Source organism: Coffea arabica, chromosome 2e (genome assembly GCF_036785885.1).
Source record: "Coffea arabica cultivar ET-39 chromosome 2e, Coffea Arabica ET-39 HiFi, whole genome shotgun sequence".
Classification (NCBI taxonomy): Eukaryota; Viridiplantae; Streptophyta; class Magnoliopsida; order Gentianales; family Rubiaceae; genus Coffea; species Coffea arabica.
In genome coordinates, this window is record NC_092313.1 from 74623887 (window position 1) to 74645023 (window position 21137).

Sequence of the window (21137 nt, forward strand, 5' to 3'; positions counted from 1 at the left end):
ACGGGGGAAAAGAATTCTAAGGTTCATATAATATTAGATACTAGTGGGGCAAACATATGATTTACAAGACAATAACAAGAATTCTGAAAAAGTTCAGATAACAGCTGAATTTCACCCCTCGTGCATTATTTTTGTGTATTTGTATTTCTACCAAATTGTTTTTCTCCATAGTGTGTTTGGGAAGAGATCATTTGAGATAAAATAATTTGTTTCACAAATTCCAATCACCTTTTTATCTCGCATGCATCACATCACAAAAAGTGTTACAGTAATTATCTCAAATAAATCATCCAAATAAACTCCTATCCAAACAATATTTTATCATGGCAAAAATATTTCGTAAGGCAAGAGCTCTTGCAACTTAATGCGAGAACAATCAATCACATCATTCTCATTTGAATTGTGATTTTTTTGCAGAAAAAATTTTATGTTTTTCATGAATATATTTCATAATCAACTTTTTATCTCACATATATTAAATCAATATAGTAATTTTTTCTACAAAAACTCCTAAAAATAGCGATCCAAATGAGTACAAGAAACTAATCCCACTAGAGCGAATTTATCACACCGCTTAACTCACTTCAATTTCATCACATTAGGTGCCTTAATAATTAGTGCCTATAAATAGTTTAACACATATTACTACTAACATTTATCTGTATAAAAGTGTACTTGACATGTTTCCAAGACTCTACTTAGGGAACATCAGTCGCGTGATCATGATCTTTTAAACCCCTTTATTCAAAAATAAGCATCCTTTGTTCCTAATTTCTGCAATTGTGGTTCAAATATCACTCACCTTCTGGTCTGTTTGGATTGTAAGTTATTTGGGATTATTTGGGATATTTTTACTGTAGCACTTTTTGTGATGTGAAGGTTTGTTTGGATTGCTTCATATTTCCCCAATTTTATTTGCTTACATCATCTTTACAATTTTCAATACACCTTTTTATCTTCCCAATATCTTTTTATCGCACATATATCTTCTCACATATGATATATGTGAGATAAAAAGATATTGGGAAGATAAAAAGGTGTATTGAAAATTGTAAAGATGATGTAAGCAAATAAAATTGGGGAAATATGAAGCAATCCAAACAAACCTTCACATCACAAAAAGTGCTACAGTAAAAAATCCCAAATAACTTACAATCCAAACAGACCAGAAGGTGAGTGATATTTGAACCACAATTGCAGAAATTAGGAACAAAGGATGCTTATTTTTGAATAAAGGGGCTTAAAAGAGATCTAACTACCCTCTTATTAATTAATTTTCCATGTTCTTTCTTTTCCCCATGCCAAAAAAGTCGCACAGATGACATCAAGGAAAGATTGATTCAAAGTCTTAAACTAACCGCGAGTCAGTCCAGTCAAAATGGTAGACAAACGCCCCCGAATATTCCGCTGGCATAAATAATTGTCTGAAATCCCCACTTTCTCGTAATTCCCTTCGCGCGCCATACCCATTTCTGTCATTTCATAAATCCCAATAACTAACCCCCTCGCCCTTGGATTCCTCCCCGATCTTTGATGGACGGTTCAAAGGTCCAAGTTTGACCGCAAGTACGAAAACGAGGGATGGTTGGAATGATTGGCCTCTGTTCTATGACTTTGACCATTGGAAAAGGCGACGCCCCATCCTGATCTTGATTTGAATATAGCTTTCTCTATTTCAATTTTGGGTACACATTAATGAATAATTTAAATGGATGCCCATTTCACTTTTCACGGAGTTGTGTTTGGAGTTTGGACATAAAATTTATTTTAAAAATATTTTATTTTACTTGTATCATAAATATATTTATATATTTGATAATTAATTTCAATATTTATTTTAGTTGGGTTTAAATTTTAACATGTTCAGATATGTTTGATAATAAAAAGTAGAACATATGAATTAATTAGTCAGTATTGAATTTTCTAAATAAAACTTGTTTCAAAAAGTAGTTATTTACTTATCATTTAGTGTGATATATATTAAAATGCATCATATTTAGTACTTAATAATTCAATAGTTTTACGGGCTGAGATTTCAAATTTTAATTTTATCGAACCTATCCTAAGTATGACGAGTATTTACCCTATTTTATTTTCCAGCAGTTGAGAACATTTGTTGAAAATTAAACTCTTAAAAACAAAACATGGATGCAATACTTTTAATACATTGGAAAATTATTTTAATTTAATTTGTTACATTGACGAGATTAGATACATGTTATACAATCTCTATTTAAATTCAAAATTTACCTTTTTTTATTTGCAAGTGTGACGTTGATTTACGCATGTTAGTACAGTTGCATAAATGATTAATTTTAAATTCTTGCACACCATAAGTTTATAATTTAGATTCACTAATAAATATTTTATTAGATTTGAATTTTAATAAAAATTAAATGATTATTTTTTTAACAGCAACAAGTTTTATTTCAAAGTATATGATTGAATTCAAACGGTCCGGTACATCGAGTCAAACAATCCTAACAACGAACCAAACATATTTTAGGAAATTTGTTATAATTAAAAGAATACTAAAATATCTGTTAATACAATTCTACTACTACTATTATTGTTTTTTTTTTCTTTAAAATTGTCTCTCTCTTTCTCTCTCGTTCTGTTTCTCCGTTGAATTCAACTGAAAGCAGGAAAGAGAGAGAGAGAGGGAGGCAGGAAACCTTTTCCTTTCCTTTCCCTTTCTTTTTCCTTTTCTCATTTTCTTCGGTTTCCCTCTCTCTCTCTCTCCCTCCCTCCCTTTTTACTTTTCATCATTGTTTGTTGAAGAAAGACTTTCATTTGCATTGGAGAGGTGGAGAAAGAGAGAAAATACAAGGCTAATTGAGAGGGAAAGAGGAAACAGAAGGCTAACCTTTCCGCTCTTTGGATTTTGGGGTTCAATTGATTCTGAGGCGGAGAAGAGGAAGAATAAGAAATCGGAAATGAATGTGATGCGTCGGCTTAAGAGCATTGCTTCTGGCCGCTCCTCTGTTTCAGATCCTGTAATTTTCTCATTTTTTTTCTCTCTTCTTAATTTGCTTGTTGGTTTGGGAAAGTTTTGAGGAAGTTGTCATAGTTTTTTTTTTCTTTTTCCTTACTTCTGATGTGGGTTTTCTTGGCTGTGCTAAAATATGAAAGTTTGGATTGTTTTTGTTAATTTCATTGGGATTTTGCTGGGATTTTGATCATAGGAAGAATTCTTCTGAGCTATGCAATTCTGGAGCTTTGCCGTCGTTTATGCATTTCCTTTTTTTGTTCCATTTTGCGTGTGTGTGTGTGTGTTTTTTTTTTTAAGACAATATTTTAGGAGTGTTTTACTATGTCTTTTAGAGGTTTTTGTTATCGATGTTTTGAAAATACTCAGTCTTTTAGGTTCTTTGTTGGTTTATGTTAATTCTTTATAGCTAAAGATGCTCTCTTTTTTCCTTTTGGCATGTGTTCTTGCAAACATTGTTCTGTCATGAGCAGAGAGAGAGAGAGAGAGGAAAAGGGGGTGGGGGGAGGGGAGATTTTTAAGTTGTTGTGTGACATTGGGTTTAGCAGTTGTCTGGATAGGAGTATCAATATACTGTTCTTGTTTCTGGCTTTTGTATACAATATACTTGGGTTGTGATATATAGCATCAAATAACTTCTGTGATACGGAGGAGGTAGTCCTGTTTATGCTTGTAAGAAGTTTTTTAAACAAAAAGAAATTTTTTTGGATATGTTGGTGTTGGTGCTGGTTGACATTTTCTTTTTTGTCTTTTTTTCTTGGGTTATGTAACTTTTGTTCTGGAATATGGTAATGGCTAGAATGTAATCTTTTTATCCTCCCCAGTGATGTCCTGTTTAATCGTTGTCTCTTAGATTTCTGGTTTCATGTTCGTACAGAAAGTGCTGAAATTGTTGTCTTAGATTTGCAATCAATAACTGGTTGTGATTGCCGAAGTGGTGGTCACGTTCGGGGGTTAAACCATTGCTTTTAGTGTTTAAACATGACAAGCTGCAGACAACTCAACAACTATATCTTCACCCATTATTGGGTATGGATGTGGTACATTCTCTTCTTCTATCTTCCCTGTGTTTCTGAGACAAAGTTGCATTTGTTTTTTGAAGTCTGGAGATTCTGGAATAAAGAGAGTAAAAATTGAACAAGAGGCAGATTGGAGGGTTGGTCTTGAATCAGAGTCAGTTGAGAAATGTACAACTGCTTCAGAACAAAATATGGCATCAACATCTGCAGAACCTGCTGCTAGCACATCTAAAGTTGTGGCTAGGCCTGTAAAATCGGGCTATGAAGAACTTCCAAGAGAAATGCATGACATGAAAATTAGAGATGATAAATCTGATACCCATGAGGACACTATGAAGGTTAATACTAATTTTTTGTCTTTGTCTTTTTAATGGTTCAAAGGAATTATGTTCAGCACATTGCAGTTTCTGAATAATTCAAAATGCATTTTTAGGGTCTCTAACTACTGATTTGCATCCATGCAGGATATGGAGCCTGCTATTGTTAGTGGCAACGGAACAGAAACAGGCCAAATAATTGTGACAACAGCAGGTGGTCGAAATGGAGAAGAAAAACAGGTGAATTTATTTTCCTGGTTGAAAATTACCCAATCATGTGCTTTGCACTTTTGATTTTACCTTTACTTTTCAATGCCAAGGACTGATTGGCATGGAGCAGCACGCATAAGTGCTTTTATTTCTAGTTTTGGCCATGTTTACATGTCAAGAAATATTTTTGTTTTTTGTACCAGACATTGTCATACATGGCTGAGAGGGTGGTTGGCACTGGTTCATTTGGAGTTGTCTTCCAGGTACTAGAATGAATTGTTCATGTAGAATGTATACTGATGTTTGGTTTCTGCCTTGATAAATCTTCTGTCGCATTGTCCTTATCAGTTGGCTTTCTTTTCTTGGCCCCTTTATTGTTTTGCGATCTAGGCCAAGTGCCTGGAAACAGGTCATTCTGTTGCCATAAAGAAAGTGCTGCAAGATAGGAGATATAAGAATAGAGAACTGCAAATAATGCGCTTGCTTGACAATCCTAATGTAGTGCAAATGAAGCACTGCTTCTACTCTACAACTGAAAAGAATGAAGTGTACCTTAACCTTGTGCTGGAGTATGTTTCTGAGACCGTCTACCGAGTTTCAAGACACTATAGCAGAATGAATCATCACATGCCGACTATATATGTTCAGCTGTATACATACCAGGTCAGTTTGACTGCTCTAGGTTCTTTTCTTGTTGGATGGAAGTCTTGGTGGTGTAGTGAGAAGGGATGTTGGCTAGTTATTCCCTTCTGAAGACACATTTGGTGACAATTTCTTGCTTTTTTCAGATTTGTCGTGCGCTCAATTACTTACACAGTGTAATTGGTGTATGCCACCGGGATATTAAACCTCAAAATCTATTGGTGAGCTTTTATTTTTATCTCCTCTTTAAAGCTAGTATTAATCTAGATGGGGGGCTTTTATTTTTATCTCCTCTTTAAAGCTAGTATTAATCTAGATGGGGGTCATTTAATTCAATAGTCTTCATTTGTTGGTGAAATTGTAGTAACATCTTGCTTAGAACTGTGCAATAGCACTTGTTTTCCCCTCATGTTTTGTGCAGAGTACTCTGACTGGTTTGTGTTCTAAATTCTTATCCAACCAAGTATAGAACATGATTAGCAGTTTTGAGGATTTAGTACCTCATGTATTCAGGAGTTTATATCTTTGCACGGCCTAGGTGATAGACATGGGTTTAAACTCTCTAATTTGTTTCTTTCATATTGCTATTTTAAACTCGGAACTTTGAAGTTTGATAATGAAAACCATACTGCAGGTCAATCCCCATACTCATCAGCTGAAGATATGTGATTTTGGAAGTGCAAAGATGTTGGTATGTTGTGCTTCTCCTGATATTTTGGCACCTATTTCTTGTTCTCATTTAGCCTCTTTTAAGCTGTTCAAAAGAAGCAGTTCAAATTTTTGAAGAGGTAGTTTGTCTTGAAATCAAAAGCTGTTTTCCAGAGGTACCTCGGGGCTGTTTCTCAGAATTGACCTCTTCCAGCATAAAAGAAACTATTGGGAACCCAAAAGCTAAAAGAACATCTCAAAGCATCGTTTAAGTTTACAATTAGCTGGAATTGGCCCTTTATCATATACTGTTCGCTAAGACTGCATTTCATTTTGCAGGTGCCTGGTGAACCAAATATATCTTATATATGCTCTCGTTACTATAGAGCTCCAGAGTTGATATTTGGGGCAACTGAGTATACTACTGCAATTGACATGTGGTCTGTTGGTTGTGTAATGGCTGAACTGCTTCTAGGACAGGTTTGTGAATATATTGATATTTTTCCTAAAACTTTTTTGTGAACCTAGTCTTTAATTTATCTTCTTGTGATTTTTTTTTTAACGCCAACATGTAGCAGGTTTTTCATGGTGTCCCTTCGATGTTGAATTGAGTGTGTATTTTCTGCTTCCATGATACTGGATAGGTAGCTAAGTAACTTCTTGTGTCTAAGTTACTACTTTCATTACTAGGCTTTATGCGTTCAAGATACATGCTTCATTATAAACACGTGCTTTTAATTACATGTGGTTGCTTTTTATAGCATGCCATACATTATTAAAATTATAGAAGTAGGTATCGAAGGCATATGGATTTATGAAATGTCTACTATTGGTATGTAACTATCTTTTCTCCTTTTGTTGTTCCCTACCTTTAAATGCGTGCCTCCTATGCTTGAATTGTATATGACTTGGCTTAGAATTTTTGGAGAACCTGTTTTGGGGTTTTTTCAGATATTTTTTTTTGTCAAATTCAATGTATTATGCTATCATTTTTCAAGTGGACAATTTAGGAAAGTTAAGCCTGATGTACCAGAACTGCTTATGTGCAGCCTCTCTTTCCTGGAGAAAGTGGTGTTGATCAGCTTGTGGAAATCATAAAGGTACATAAGACTATTTTCGGTCTTATTGTTTTGAATAGAATCACTCTTTCTTGTGTTGTAATTGCTTTCATTCTGTGATTTCAGATACTGGGAACCCCAACAAGGGAGGAAATTAAGTGCATGAATCCAAACTATAGTGAATTTAAGTTTCCTCAGATCAAAGCCCATCCGTGGTACAAGGTTAGTTTGAGATCTATATGGATGATGACTCCTCACTGTCCATATTTTTATTTCTTCAATTCCCAATTGCTTCAGTTGGGCTTATCTTAGATCTATGCAATGTGAATTATTTGTGTTACATTTGAAAGCCATCCAGCTCTCTAGAGACAAACGGAAAGGAAAATCTGAAATTTAGTTCTGTTCTCTAGGTGTTTCACAAAAGAATGCCTGCAGAAGCAGTGGATTTAGTTTCAAGGCTGCTTCAGTATTCACCGTCTCTTCGCTGCACTGCTGTAAGTACTTGAGTACCATGTCATGGCAACACACTTTTTCAGTCTTTTTTATTTTGGGCATGTACGATGTTGATTGGGATGTGTTTGAAGTCTTGACATTTACTCATCTTGATTGGGCTTCATGCTATTATATGATACTGAGGCCAAGTATGTTTATGTCATGGGATCAATGGTTGCTTAAGCTTCAACTATGTATATTCACCTATCTACCCTTTCCTTTACTTAGGGAAGTACTTAGTGCAGTGATGCTCTGGCTTCCTTTAGAAGTTTTATGAGCACGCTAAATTGTGTCATTCTTGGTCCCTTCAAGATATCCCTGCTTTTGATGAATCCCTGGAATTGCTACCAATTTTTAGACGTCTCAAGCTCGTAATATTAGCTCTTGATTTGCGTAGTGCTGTTTGGAGAACAGTGCACCATGAAATTCATAGAGTTTTCTGAGATATTTATCTAGTTTTGATTATTTTTGTTGTGTTCAGTTGGAGGCGTGTGCACACCCTTTCTTTGATAGTTTGAGAGACCCAAATGCCTGCTTACCAAATGGGAGAGCCCTACCTCCATTGTTTGACTTCACACCTCAAGGTGAGTACAGTTCTTGGTTTGGTTTTCTAGCTCTTTATTAGCTCAGTGCTGTAATAGGATTATGCTGGTACTCTTTGCAGAGCTCTCTGGTGCATCTACTGAATTACGAGATCGTCTTATTCCGTCACATGCTAGGCAATGAGTGTTTTTGGACTGCGGCTGTCCGTAGGCTTTGTAAATGGGTTTTTGGATGCTTACTTGCTCATGCAGGGGTTAGTCCCCGGCTTAGTAAAACTGTCCCAACTTCGGCGGCTTGTGGAGTATTTATGTGGAAGGAGTGTATTAAAGTCTAATTGACCATATGTTTGGTTTTCGACGGAGGTGCTGACCAAGTTCTTCATGGACTCGGCTATGGGAATTACTAGATCATCTATAGTTTAAACAGCACACATGGTTTGATGCCTCAGCTGTGATTAGATGAGGAGAGTTTTCCCTGTTTGTTATCATGTTGTAGCAATGTCTAGTTCGTCTGCGTTCATGGGTAAGAGTGGTTGCACACGAACTGGAATTACCTTGTTAATGTAGGATATATGCTGAATGTAATTTGTTTCGTCTACCTATCAGTCTCTTGTTCTTTGTTACTTTTTTGGTTTTGGGCTTTTTGGTTTTGGTGGAGTGGAAAGAATTGGAAGGGAAAGATTTGGAGAAAGTATCATAATCACTTCGTAAGAGAACCTGTGAAACTGATATATTCAGAGCTGTGAAGGATAAAACATGACCCAAATAAAAAAAAAGGGTTAAATGCAAAAAACCCCACAAACTATATACCCAGTTGCAGTTTACCCCCTAAACTATAATTATAGGCATTTTGCCCCCTTGAATGATATGTTTGGACAATACTACCCCTACTACCTTAAATCCTTTTTTTTCCCTCTATTAGCTTTTTCATTTTTTTCCTTTTATTTTCTTTTTGTTCTCCTTCCCTCTTGGAACTAGCCAGCATCTCTCTCCGATGTGAAAAGACTTACATAAAAAATTTTAATATTATTTAAACTGCTTTTTAATTTGTTTATTTGTTAAATTCATTCTTAATAATTTGTCATAAACTCTTTGTTATTACATGTAGCTTATATTGTAAAGTGTATTAATCTAGTAATTCAACAATTTAAGTACCTATAAACTAATTAAGAGTTCACAGTTACTCAACTACTTATAATAAAAGTAACATTATATATCACATAAAAAAGAAAAGTTAGCAATTGTTATTTGTAGTGAAATAAAAAATAAGAATAAACAACAATAGTAGTTCATCTTTTTTGCTATTGATACTACTAATAATTGATTAATCAATTTCTCTATTTTGTTATTATATATTTGAAAAGTTCAATTTCTTAAATGACATTGACTTCAACATTTGGAAAAAAAATCTTGTATTCCATAGATTTTTTTTTTTTTTATAAAATATTGACATACGAAATTAAGAAATAAACAAATTTTGACTAATCTAGTCTACTTATTTAAACAATGTTTAAAGAAAAAAAAGGAAGAATTTAAAAAGAAAATGATAGGGAAAAAAGAAAAATAACAATGCTTAAAATAAAAGGGGTAGATTTGTCCAAACATATCATTCAAGGGGCAAAATGCCTATTATTATAGTTTAGGAGGTAAACTGCAACTCAACATATAGTTTGTGGGGGTTTTTTGCATTTAACCCTAAAAAAAACAAAGACGTGAAGGGAAGAGGTAATCAAGTTTGAAATGAGGATTGTATTACCGAAGTATAATTGCAGAGGAGATGATGAGTTTGCTCATTCGAGGAAGTAGATGTTGACTCGGGGCTGAAAAATGAACCCTAAACCTATTGGATTCTCAAATTGAGTTTGGCTTTGGCTTTGGCTTGTTAAGAGCTTGTTCAAACTCGATTTACTAATTATTTAAATCAAATTTAAGCAGTATTATATGTTCGATAACATTCAAATTCAATAAAAAAACTCATTCAATTTGGTTCGGCAAATAAACAAGTCAAATTTGAACAAAATTTCAAATTCATTAAAATAATCAAACAACGTTGAAAATTAAGGTATTCAACTTGATTAGATTCTTTTGTACCCCTATTCGACTCTTTAGTACGAGTATTTTGCAAGAGTGGCAGTTGGTGATTGCAGGATTGCAAATTTGCAATCTCTAGACCACCATTTGATGCTTCAAGATGCTTTTCCAAATTAACTAAATTCTTGCCCACAAAAAAAAAAAAAAAAACTTTTAACTATTGTTCTCTGGGAGCTCTTTAGTTAAACCCTACATCTTTTTAGTCTACAACTTTTTCAAGACAATACACTTCACATATTTTTGAAACATTAATTGTCTATAGAATCTAATAAATTACTACTATCAGTCAGTAGCCTATACTGTTTCCTTAATTAAACCCTACACTAATGATGCTTTTCATTCTCAACACGTAATGAAACATCATACTTGTGAATTTTCTGGCATTTTTAATGTTTAATGTGAGGGTTGACTTTATTTGATCCTCCTAATAATTTTTTTCCACTCAACTACATTTTGCTTCTTGACCTATCCAAATTACATACGGTCTTAATGCCGGTGGTTAGCCCCTCCAAATACAAGATAGCTGATGACTCAATATGTTAAAGGGCAAAAATTCCATTTGGTCCTTAAACTTTAATGATTTCATACTATTAACTCTATAACTATTAGTAGTATCTTTTTAACCCTTAAATTGTTAAAAAGTATACTTGTAACCTTTCCCTTAATTTGAGGTGTTAAATCAACCATTTTACCCATGAAGAAAAGAATGGAAGTACTTCTACGTAAATTGCCTGCCACCGCATCTTCTTAGAAAGTATCAAAACATTTCCCACCTCCATCATGAACACATCAAGAAATTGAGTGTTCTAGTCTTCTTGGTCCCATCCGAGAGAAAACCAGCAAGATTTTTGGACTAGCATCAATCTGATACAAGTTCATCGAGAATGTGAAAGATAATCTGATATGCTCAAGTAAGAGGCCACGGCCACCTATGACTACTGATTCTTTTTTGGATGGTATAACGAAGCAGGTTTCCGTATGGTGATTAAATATGAACTGAGTAATTCAATACTCAGTCAAGTTTAACTTGGTTATAGCTAGTTCCACATTATTTTTGTCAACTAGAGTTTGTTAATTTCATAAACTTAACAATTAAATCCCACTCCTCCTCTATTGAAAAAAAAAAAAAAGAAAAATGTTCGTAATTTGATGAGAACACGTTTGCATCGCGTGCAAATGAGATCCTGTTAGATGAGTTGAGGTCAAACGCGACCAATACTCACCTATAACACAAGAAAAAAAAAAAAAGAAGGGACTTTGTCCCTTGAGGTCACTCCAATGCCTAAAACACTATTTTGATTAAAGTGAGGTCGGGAATGCAAGATTGCATACCTCATAGGTTGACAAAAGTATTTATAGTAGTGAAATTGGGGACGAAATGATAAGATCTATACTCTGACTTCATAGAGTAGAGTAAAGTATAGTAGTCGTGACAGAAGTAGACATAAACAATAGGATGATTGGTTGTCACATCAATCATCCCTCAATAATAAAACGAGACTCTTGTATTATTCAATATGCTAAGGAAAAAGTAAAATGAAATCATGCTTTAACATGATATTGTTCAATTGTATTTGGCTAATTAGGTATCTTATATAGGTTGGTGTTCTAAGCATTATCTTATAGACTAGATTGACTAGTATTTTAAGACCTCGTTTAGAGTTGCGATGACTTATAAAAAAATATTTCTGATACAAGATATTTTAATAAATGTGCTTTCAAATTACCAAAGTTAGCATACTTAAATTACAGGAAATTAATTACCAAACACTTTAAAAATACTTTTAGTGATTAAATTCTTTTTTTTTTTTTTTTTTTTTTTTTGTAAACGCACCACAACTCAAATGGGACTTAAGTAATATCATAGACAATATCACTTATAAATATAAAAAGTTTTTCTATCCACAATTTGATCGAGTGAGATTTGAAAAATTCGTGTAGAAGTTAACGATTGATTCAGTCAGTGCAACGTGTCTTCAATCAAGGGGCGAGATCTTATGTATGTAGGTGTGAAAATTCCTAAAATTTAGAAATTGAGAGATAAAATAATGATAAATTTAAGAAAATTAATAGTAATGATAAATGTGTAATTTTCAAAATTACAAATGCGTTAAATTTTCTATTTTCTCATAGAGTACTCCATATGGTTAGTAGTAACGTATTTGAAAGGGGATTGGATTAAGTGATAAAATGGAAGAATTTATAAAAATGGAGTTTCCGGATCCAAACTTTCTCCCGCTCATAAATAAAAATAGAAAGTCGTAATGGTAAGGTACTTTACTTGTATTTATGTGAATGGTCAGTCAAACAGTCAGAAGATGGAAATGGGGAAATTGTGCTTAAAAATTCCATTATTTACATTCTGATGGAAATGGGGAAAATCAGCTGATTCACATTTCACTATCCTTCCTTAAAATTTAATTCCAAAGAACAGGAGATATCAGCCGGTGGTATGAACTTCCAAGCTGAGCACACCTAACTCCAATTCTCAAATCATCATCACCGTCCGATCAACCCCCTCTTTCTCTTCTCTTCTCTTCTATTCTAGGGCTTTCTAATTTCATTTTCATTTTCATTTCTCAAACCTACGCTCAGTGATCGGAAAACGCCAGAGAGGAGGATGTCAACGGCCAGAGCCGCCGGCGAAAATAATAATAATAATAATTCAAATGAGAGCGGAAGCGGAGTGGATACGACGCCGTTGCTGCGCGACCAGATCTTCCGTAGCCGCCCGTTCCTTCGGAGGCCGCCCAGTCTGCGAGGGGCAGCTCGCTTCTTGCGTCGGGCGAGCAGCCGGCGGATGCTGCGGGAGCCGTCCATGAGGGTTCGTGAAGCTGCGGCGGAGCAAATTGAGGAGAGGCAGAGCGATTGGGCCTACTCCAAGCCGATAGTGATTCTGGACTTGGTATGGAACGTCGCCTTCGTGATTGTGTCGATTTCGGTGCTGATTCTCAGCCGCTATGAGAAGCCGTCGATGCCGTTGAGGCTCTGGGTGGTGGGATATGCTTTGCAGTGTTTGCTTCATATGGTTTGTGTGTGCGTCGAGTATAAGAAGCGGAGTCAGCAGCGGTATTTTATGGGTGAGTCGAGCTGGAGAAGCGGTGGGAGTAGTAATCGTGGTGATGGAATGTGGAATAGCGGGAATTCGAGTTCCGGGAGTGATGACGGGGATTATAGTTCTGATAGGAGGCATAGCGATGAGGAAACCAGGTAAGGTTTCAATTAAGGGAAAAAAAAATCCCCCCGTTAACAGAATGCACAGTAGATTTTGGAATTAATGTAGGGTTTCCCCCATTTCGTAGATCTTCATGAAGTTTTTCAGTTTCAAAAATATGTGAAATTTGAGAACTTTTGTTAGATGTGTTGACAGAGGAAGGGATGCACTTCCGGAAATGTGGTAGGATGTGTGATAATGTCAGCTTTACTAATCTTGGGTGTTGAACTAGGAGTTTTGGAGAGGATAGTGTATCGTATTGGTATTAAAGTGCTAAAACCTAGTAACTTGTGCTGAAATTTCAGCTTCGAGTGTATGTCTTTGTGGAGGAGTATGTAGGAGAGTGTCCATCATATTGAAAGGTCAAGTTTTTGAACATTTTTTTTAACTTCTGTGAACAAAGACCATTGGTTACTAAAGGAAAGTTAATTAAGAAAATGTGGAATTGATGGGACTGGAGTATTCTGGGCCTTTGTAGTTGCCAGATATTAGATTCAACTGGTAATCCTTAAGAAATGCTTTTAAGTATCATATTGATGCTCAATATTTTCATTAGAGTTCAATTTTACCATTTGCCTGGGCATCAGAAGCTAAGTGTGCATAGAGAAAATTAGTGTAATCTAGGTTCACTGTTTAATGATGCTCTACAATTTTTGTCTGTGTGAAAAGTTTCATTGAAGGATGTTGTATATGAACCTGAATGATCTTGTCCAAGTGATTCTTGTATTAGGGCATGTTCTTTATCTAGGAACTAAAATCAGAAGATTTTTGCAATGATTAAAATTGAAATTTTTATATATTTGAACCTTTTAGAGTCAATTTTTATTTTCAAGCTCAGTTTTTAAGCGAATGTTGCAACATAATCAACACGTAGGGATGAAATGGAGACTAGTTCATTTGGCATTTGGTGGCTCACATATTTAGGGATTGACGACAGATTGAGAGACAAAAGCATAAAGGTTCAACACTCTTGTCATTCAAGGTTACCTTGAGAATGAAGAAGTATGGAAATTTGTTGTAATGATGTTTCTTGCAGCTAATATTTAACCTTTGAAAGTTGTTTTCATCTTCAATTGCTATATATCATTTTTCATGAAGAGATGCATTTCTGTGATTTTCTAATCCATCAGATCCCTGAATGAGCTGCCCCTCGGGGTGCAGCTCACCTGGTTGTGTCGTCTGTCTTTACAGCATCGACCACGGTTCGAATCTCCCCGAATTAACGTGCTGGGCATCCTAAGGGGCGGGGCTCTGCTCAGCCGCAGGAGATTAGTTTGGGTGATTTCAGGATACCCCTGTGTCTACCAAAAAAAAAAAAAAGATCCCTGAATGAGCTGGTCACACATAGGAAAAAACATTTCACACCTCCAATACAATGAGCAATGTTTTTTTTTTTTTAAATAACACTAGTATGCTTAAAACTTAAGACTTAAAGAGGGAAGCCACTTATTTCTACCTTTTAGCATAACAATCTGTGACTTTTATTTGTTGCAGTGTTGCTAAGCATTTGGAGTCTGCAAATACAATGTTCTCATTTATTTGGTGGATCATAGGATTCTACTGGGTATCTGCTGGTGGCCCTAATTTGACTCATGATGCACCTCAACTTTACTGGTCTGGCCAAGCACATACTCTTCTGATGCAGCCATTACTTATTTAATATATTCTTTCCTAATGTATCATCGATCAATTTTTTTCTTTTTCTCCACAGGCTTTGCATTACCTTTTTGGCATTCGATGTATTCTTTGTTGTTATCTGCGTTGCTGTGGCATGTGTCATTGGAATTGCAGTTTGTTGCTGTCTGCCCTGTATTATTGCAATCTTGTATGCTGTGGCAGATCAGGTAGTTCATGTTTCAGAATGTTTATGCTAGTCTGATTACTTGTTGAGCATGACATGGAGGATTTCTTTATATTTTTTCCCCTTTATTTTCCAACAGCATGTTCTTTCACTCTGATCCATAGATCAAACCTAGAGTTGATGGTAAAGAACCTTAAATAAGTTCAATGTGATAGCTAAAGTTTCAAGTTACAAAATTTTTGTTCTTCTTTTTGTTTAAGCAGATATGAATCTGCATCCCTCTCTGCCACAGTGTTCTCCTTTTGGATGGAGGACTGAACTTCTTCCTACCTCTCTTATATATGAGTATGGGTGAACCTTTGCATGTGATATAACAGGATCAAACAGTTTGTTACTTGAGAATTTTGGCTGTGTATTCAAAAGTGAATACCTTTTAATGACTTCATTTGCACTTCAAGCTTAGTACTCTGTGTGGTTATCAGAATGGCTCTCTGACTAGGTTTCAAAAAGATTGACTTATTGTGTTCATAAGTTAGTCATCTTTCTGTAACGAAGTTATATATATATATATATATGTATCTTCCATAAATCAGCAGTTGAGTGTGCATAATGCAGGAAGGAGCAACCAAAGAAGACATTGAACGACTCCCAAAATACAAATTCCGGAGATTTGGTGATTCTGAGAAACAAAATGGCGAGATTCAAGAATCATTTGGAGGAATAATGACTGAATGTGATACTTCTACACCAGTTGAGCATGTTCTTCCGCTGGAAGATGCTGTATGTTGTTCTGTTCTTTGTCCTATTTTTCTATTTAAGATGAAAATTTTGATGACTTGGAACTGTATCATATTGCTGCTCCCATTAGTTGCATGTAAAACAGAGGAGAGTTGGAGTTTAGTTTATCTGGGATTACACAACAGAGAGACAGTATATTCTTTTGCAGTTTGAAGCTGGCCGGGATTGGGTGGGTGAATGGTTTCGTTGGGGAGGAAGAGATGGAATTGGATTTCATTTTGACTATGAGATTGTTTATTAATTTAGCTGTAGCCTCTAGCTGGGTCCGTTTCTTGAAAGTGATTCATGTGCTGAGCAATTTGAAATGGGTTTAAGTGTTTTTCCATATTACAAGCAAATTTTCTTTTCTCAGCTAATGCTGTGGTAAATTGCAGGAATGTTGCATTTGCCTTTGTACATACGATGATGGAACTGAACTGCGTGAACTTCCTTGCCGTCATCATTTCCACAGTGCCTGCATAGAGAAATGGTTGTACATCAACGCCACCTGTCCTCTATGCAAGCTCAATATTCTGAAGAATGGCAACCTGAGCGGTAGTGAAGAAGCATGATCTAGATACATCAGCGGTTGCTTCTCATTTTGCACGTGTAAATGAGTGCTGACATCTTTTGGAGCTAATGCTTCTTATGTATTGCATTGTAACTGCATGTTGTATTTGTGCTTGTTTTGGTATGTATGCTTATTTTGATGTGCTTAATGTATAGGGGATCCATTACTTGTGGACGAACTCAGTTGTAGTGCTGGTACAGAGATGAGAGCGCTATCCTATGTTCTTTTCTCTTCATCGTCCTCTTCCCCTTGTTAATGGCAAAATTCCTAATTGTCTAGTTGCCTTTTTAACTTCTTTATGGAATATTCCTTTTTTTCTTTTTATTATTGTGACTAAAACCTTGCACCAGCTTGATGTGTGAGCGCCAATGGTGCAAACAGCGAGACAGATATTGAGCCGACTGCAATGGGCTTTTAGTTGTTGGGTAGGTGGTAAAATAGTTATCTTCTATACTTGACGGGAGAGGTGGTTAGGTTTACTGATTTATTAACTATAGAATGCAAAGTGATTTATTTGATTTTTTAACTTCCCAAAAGACAATAAATAAATAAATAAATATATAAAAACTATTGGTCTTCTATCTCTCTTGAAATTTAGCAGGATAACTTGTAAACTCCCATTTCTCTGTTACGAAAAGGAGGGTGACTAGGCCAGTTAAAAGGAAAGGAAAACATTAACGCCTTTTCGAAGTGCATTTTTCGTTCCATTGTCTAAATAGAATTTTCGGGCTTCTGAGGGATGAGAATTGGTGGTATCTGGTTGGGAGGAAGTTGTATGAAAGTTAGGCATGGGCTGATGGCCGTAGCTATGAGTAGTATTAAGTTACCCAAAGGCCTGAACTTTGAAGTGCTTGGGATGTGGGAACCAAGAAGTCCTTGAATTAGATTCCTGAACTTGTATTTCCTTGGGGAAGAGAGGTACATCAACAAACCCTGATCATTCAGCAATTAGATCAGTAGGGTGCGAAGAGTGACAAATGGAATTAATTGATTGGAAGTGCAAAGTGCAAAGTGCAAAGTGCAAAGATCATTCAGACTCTGGCGTGAAGGGAATGTCTGCGCGGACTGGCTTTGCCAAGGAAAGCCTTTCTAATAGTATCGAACATGGAAGCAAGTGTTTCTACTGCCTTCTCTTCCACATCATCTCTCTCGTAGTCATAGCTCATAGTGGGGTTGCTGCAGCTCCCCGGCTCTTTGTATCTTAGTATTAGTAGCTAGTAGGGCCATGTAGCCGTCCATAGGATCTAAAAGGGAACATTGAATTTTCCAATAAACAAAGGACAAAATTAACCAAAAAAAAAACACGCACACACCAAAAAATGCAGGGGATTGGAAAGCTCAGCAGCGCCACCTTTTCATCCGAAATATCGGAAGAAGCGACAGACCCTACTATCGCATTGGGCGCAGCATTCATCACGGCTACCAACCCCGTATGCACCAGCCGGGAATCGAACCCGGGTCTGTACCGTGGCAGGGTACTATTCTACCACTAGACCACTGGTGCTTTTGAGGAGGCGGTCCTTCCTTTCCCTTTTCTTACGACCAGACATTGGGAGCAGAGAGTCAATTACGATAACCTTCTTTGTTTTTTCCCATTCCGTGGTCTGGACCTTGATAAATTTTGAGAATGCACTTTTCGTAGTGTTTTGAGGCCCATGAGCGGAAGATTCATTTGCAACCTTCAAAGTATCTGATCTTACCGTCACATAATAGCATAGTTAGTAAAATTGGATAATTTCAGAAATCTCTCACAAGATTTCTGACTATTTCCCTGGTCTCCCTTTAGATTTTAAAAATTATACTAACCTCCCCTGATTTTTATTATTTTGTAACATTTAAGTCCAACCAACAATTCAAAAGTGATATTAGAAAAGAGAAAATAATGAGATTGTTTGGACACACAAAATTTGCAAGATTTATTTCAGATTTTGTTTTGCTTGCATCATACACACAATTCCCAATCACCTTTTTATCTCACATACATCATATCACAAAAAGTACTACAGTAACTGGATCAAATAAATCATCCAAATAAATTCTTATCCAAACAAACTCTACATTATTTAATTAATTTCCACCATTATTAAATTATTTAATTGATTTCCACCATTGCCTTTCATCTACTAAATTATTTAATTAATCTAATACCCGCCCAAAATATTAAAGAAAATACTAGAATTTGCTGTTTATCATCAAGAGATTAAATCACATATGGCATAAAAAATACTACATCTATAATTTTATTTAATATAAGATCTAAATTGTTCTTTTTAGTTATAAACTTATCATCAAACATGATAAACAACAAAAAATCAAAAAATTTGTAACCAAAATAATGAACTATTACAAAAAGCGAATTTTAGTACCATAAAATTCTTAACAACTAACCTTAATATGTTCATAAGAATATTTATGATGTTAAAGCTTGTTTTTTGTAATATTTTGGTTGCAAATTTTTTGATTATTTATTGTTGATAATGTTTGACCATAGGTATGTAAATGAAAATAATAATTTGGATCTTGTATTAAGTGAAAAATATAACATGATACACTATTTTTTGATACTATATGTGATTTGATCCTTAATGATAAACAACAAATTCTAGTGTTTTTCTTTAATGTCTGGGTTGGTATTAAATAAATTAAATAATGTAGTAGATGACGGATAATAATGGAATCATATTATCTTTTCTCTCCTAATATTAATTTTTAATTATCGATTGGGCCTAAATGTTACAAGATAATTAATCTCAGGAGAGGTTAGTGTAATTTTTGAAAATTGGAGGGACGCCAAGGAAATAGTCAGAAACTTTAGGGGAGGTTTCTCAAATTATCCCTAGTAAAATATGGGATTGGCATAATACAATATATTATCTGTATCATGCATATTATATAGAATTTTTTTATACCAATTTTAACTTCTATTCTTTTGTATGAGCTGTTAAATTTATTAAAATTTCATCAGTTTAAATTTATTAAAATTTCATCAGTTTATATATATATATATATATATATATCTAGAGAATCATGTTATATGTAGTTATTATTTTGTATATAAACAAGAAGACAAGTCATTGTTCTCGCTCAAATTTTAGAATTTTTTTCATGCATAATAGTTGCAAAGTTAATTATTTTTTCTATTCAAAATAAGGATTAGATTAACACATAATCCACCTATCCCAATTAAATGTTTCAAACTTTAATTCACTGCCTCTAAAACTATAACTGATTTATTTGCTTGAAATCCTCCCTTGATCATGTAATCTATAAAAGCAATCTAAAATTTAAAATAAGCAAATCCTCAACTTTTGAGAACCACTAGGGATTTGAATAGGTCAAACCCTCACTGTCAATTACTATAGCTATCGATATAAACCAGCTTCCATTTAATATGATACGATGGCTATCCGCATAAAGACTAGCACTATCCCACTAACATACCTATGCATTTAAGCTTCAGCCAAAAAGACCCCGCAAATGAAGTAGTGATCTGAAGGCACAACCAAGAAGAAATTTGGGATGAAAAAAACACATCTTTATCGCTTTATTATTAATTGAGTATATTCATAGTTAATCTCCCAACTCATGCTCAAACCTAACAAAACATACTCAATTTGGATGGACTGAGCATCATTGAAACCTTGTCTTCGCTCTGGAAGTGGCAAACTCCACTCCACAAACATTGCAGATAACTATTTTGAATTTTCAAAAGAGCAGTATCAAACTATGGAAGAGATTAAAATGTTAAGTCATGCTTAACCAATTATGTACATTTTGTCAGTCCAACCCATGCCAGGTGGGAAAAATTGGAAAAGAAAGGAAAATCACCACTATTTGACTCTATGACCAAACTGGAATACCAGTTACGACTGCTTCGCCGTTGGAAACCTGCTGACCACCCACGGCAATCCTAGACCACGGACGCGAGCAACCAGCGGAGTGGCTGCTGCAACCGCCGCCATACGCATTCTTGACACTCGACGAACTCTTAACCCTAACGGAAAGATTAAGAATCCCATTCCTTTCACCGTGAGAATCCCACAACCTGTAACTCAAAAAGTGCAGATAATTCTCGGGAACATAGTCTCCCAAGAAATCAGAAGCCGGAATCACTGCCGTCCCAACAATTCTGCTTCCGGCAGCAGTCTTGAATCGAACTTCCGCCGTGAAATAACGTGCATGCATGGGCATGTCCATCACGAACTTCTCATCCCATGCAGGATAGCCGCCTCCATCTTTATCCATCTTTGTCGTTTGCTCCTTAAACGAGTCGGTTTTGATGGTCACGAAGGCGTTTTTCTTGACTGGTTGTTTTCGATTTATACTTAGATCCTCCCCAGAAATCACCGTAATCTCCAAAACCCGCAAATCATTTGAGCTCCCCATGATTGTTAACTTCTTCTTCTTCTTTTTTCCCTCCCCTTTGGATTCTTTTATGAAGAGATCAAGGGAAGGTTTGGATGGAAGTTTGAGAGAACAAATGTAGTGGGATATATATATATAGGAGGGGTAGAGGAAGATTGGAAGAAAAGAGAGAGAAAGGAGGAGGTTGTTTCTGTAGATAAGAAGTATGGGTTTCGTGGAAAGTCTGAGGAAATAAGTGGGTATCAGGATGCTATAAGATGGTGTACTATACGCAGATATTGTTGTACGGTGAAAAAGTCATGAGTTGGACTGACCGATGTAGCACTATCCGATTTGGAAAGGTCCAAATACATTCCAATAGTGAAGTGGGCCGGCAGCAGCGGAGACAAAATCAAATGTGT

General features: G+C 35.5%; 3 protein-coding genes and 2 non-coding genes across 5 annotated transcripts; 2 read left to right on the top strand and 3 right to left on the bottom strand.

Annotated features, from left to right (window-relative positions):
* Nucleotides 1–2718: 2718 nt before the first annotated feature.
* On the top strand, nucleotides 2719–8515 carry LOC113733127 (shaggy-related protein kinase epsilon). Its single transcript, XM_027259301.2, has 13 exons — nucleotides 2719–2996; nucleotides 4092–4346; nucleotides 4473–4565; nucleotides 4739–4798; nucleotides 4926–5198; nucleotides 5324–5398; nucleotides 5812–5868; nucleotides 6165–6305; nucleotides 6875–6925; nucleotides 7010–7105; nucleotides 7294–7377; nucleotides 7857–7959; nucleotides 8040–8515. Exons 1-13 carry the CDS (start codon nucleotides 2937–2939, stop codon nucleotides 8099–8101), a joined length of 1410 nt encoding a protein of 469 aa, XP_027115102.2. The 5' UTR covers nucleotides 2719–2936; the 3' UTR covers nucleotides 8102–8515.
* Nucleotides 8516–12326: 3811 nt separating this feature from the next.
* LOC113733128 (E3 ubiquitin-protein ligase At1g63170-like) lies at nucleotides 12327–16649 on the top strand. Its single transcript, XM_027259302.2, has 5 exons — nucleotides 12327–13218; nucleotides 14717–14836; nucleotides 14934–15066; nucleotides 15639–15803; nucleotides 16196–16649. The coding sequence occupies exons 1-5, from the start codon at nucleotides 12629–12631 to the stop codon at nucleotides 16370–16372; spliced, it is 1185 nt and encodes a 394-aa protein (XP_027115103.1). The 5' UTR covers nucleotides 12327–12628; the 3' UTR covers nucleotides 16373–16649.
* Nucleotides 16650–17705: 1056 nt separating this feature from the next.
* LOC113733555 (small nucleolar RNA snoR114) lies at nucleotides 17706–17793 on the bottom strand. The gene has a single exon (XR_003459064.1). It is a non-coding gene; the product is annotated as a small nucleolar RNA snoR114 (small nucleolar RNA).
* An 11-nt stretch (nucleotides 17794–17804) lies between these two features.
* TRNAG-GCC (transfer RNA glycine (anticodon GCC)) lies at nucleotides 17805–17875 on the bottom strand. The gene has a single exon. It is a non-coding gene; the product is annotated as a tRNA-Gly (tRNA).
* Nucleotides 17876–19891: 2016 nt separating this feature from the next.
* Nucleotides 19892–20840, bottom strand: LOC113729664 (BON1-associated protein 2). The gene has a single exon (XM_027253919.2). It carries the CDS (start codon nucleotides 20755–20757, stop codon nucleotides 20212–20214), a length of 546 nt encoding a protein of 181 aa, XP_027109720.1. The 5' UTR covers nucleotides 20758–20840; the 3' UTR covers nucleotides 19892–20211.
* Between the last annotated feature and the right edge of the window lie 297 nt (nucleotides 20841–21137).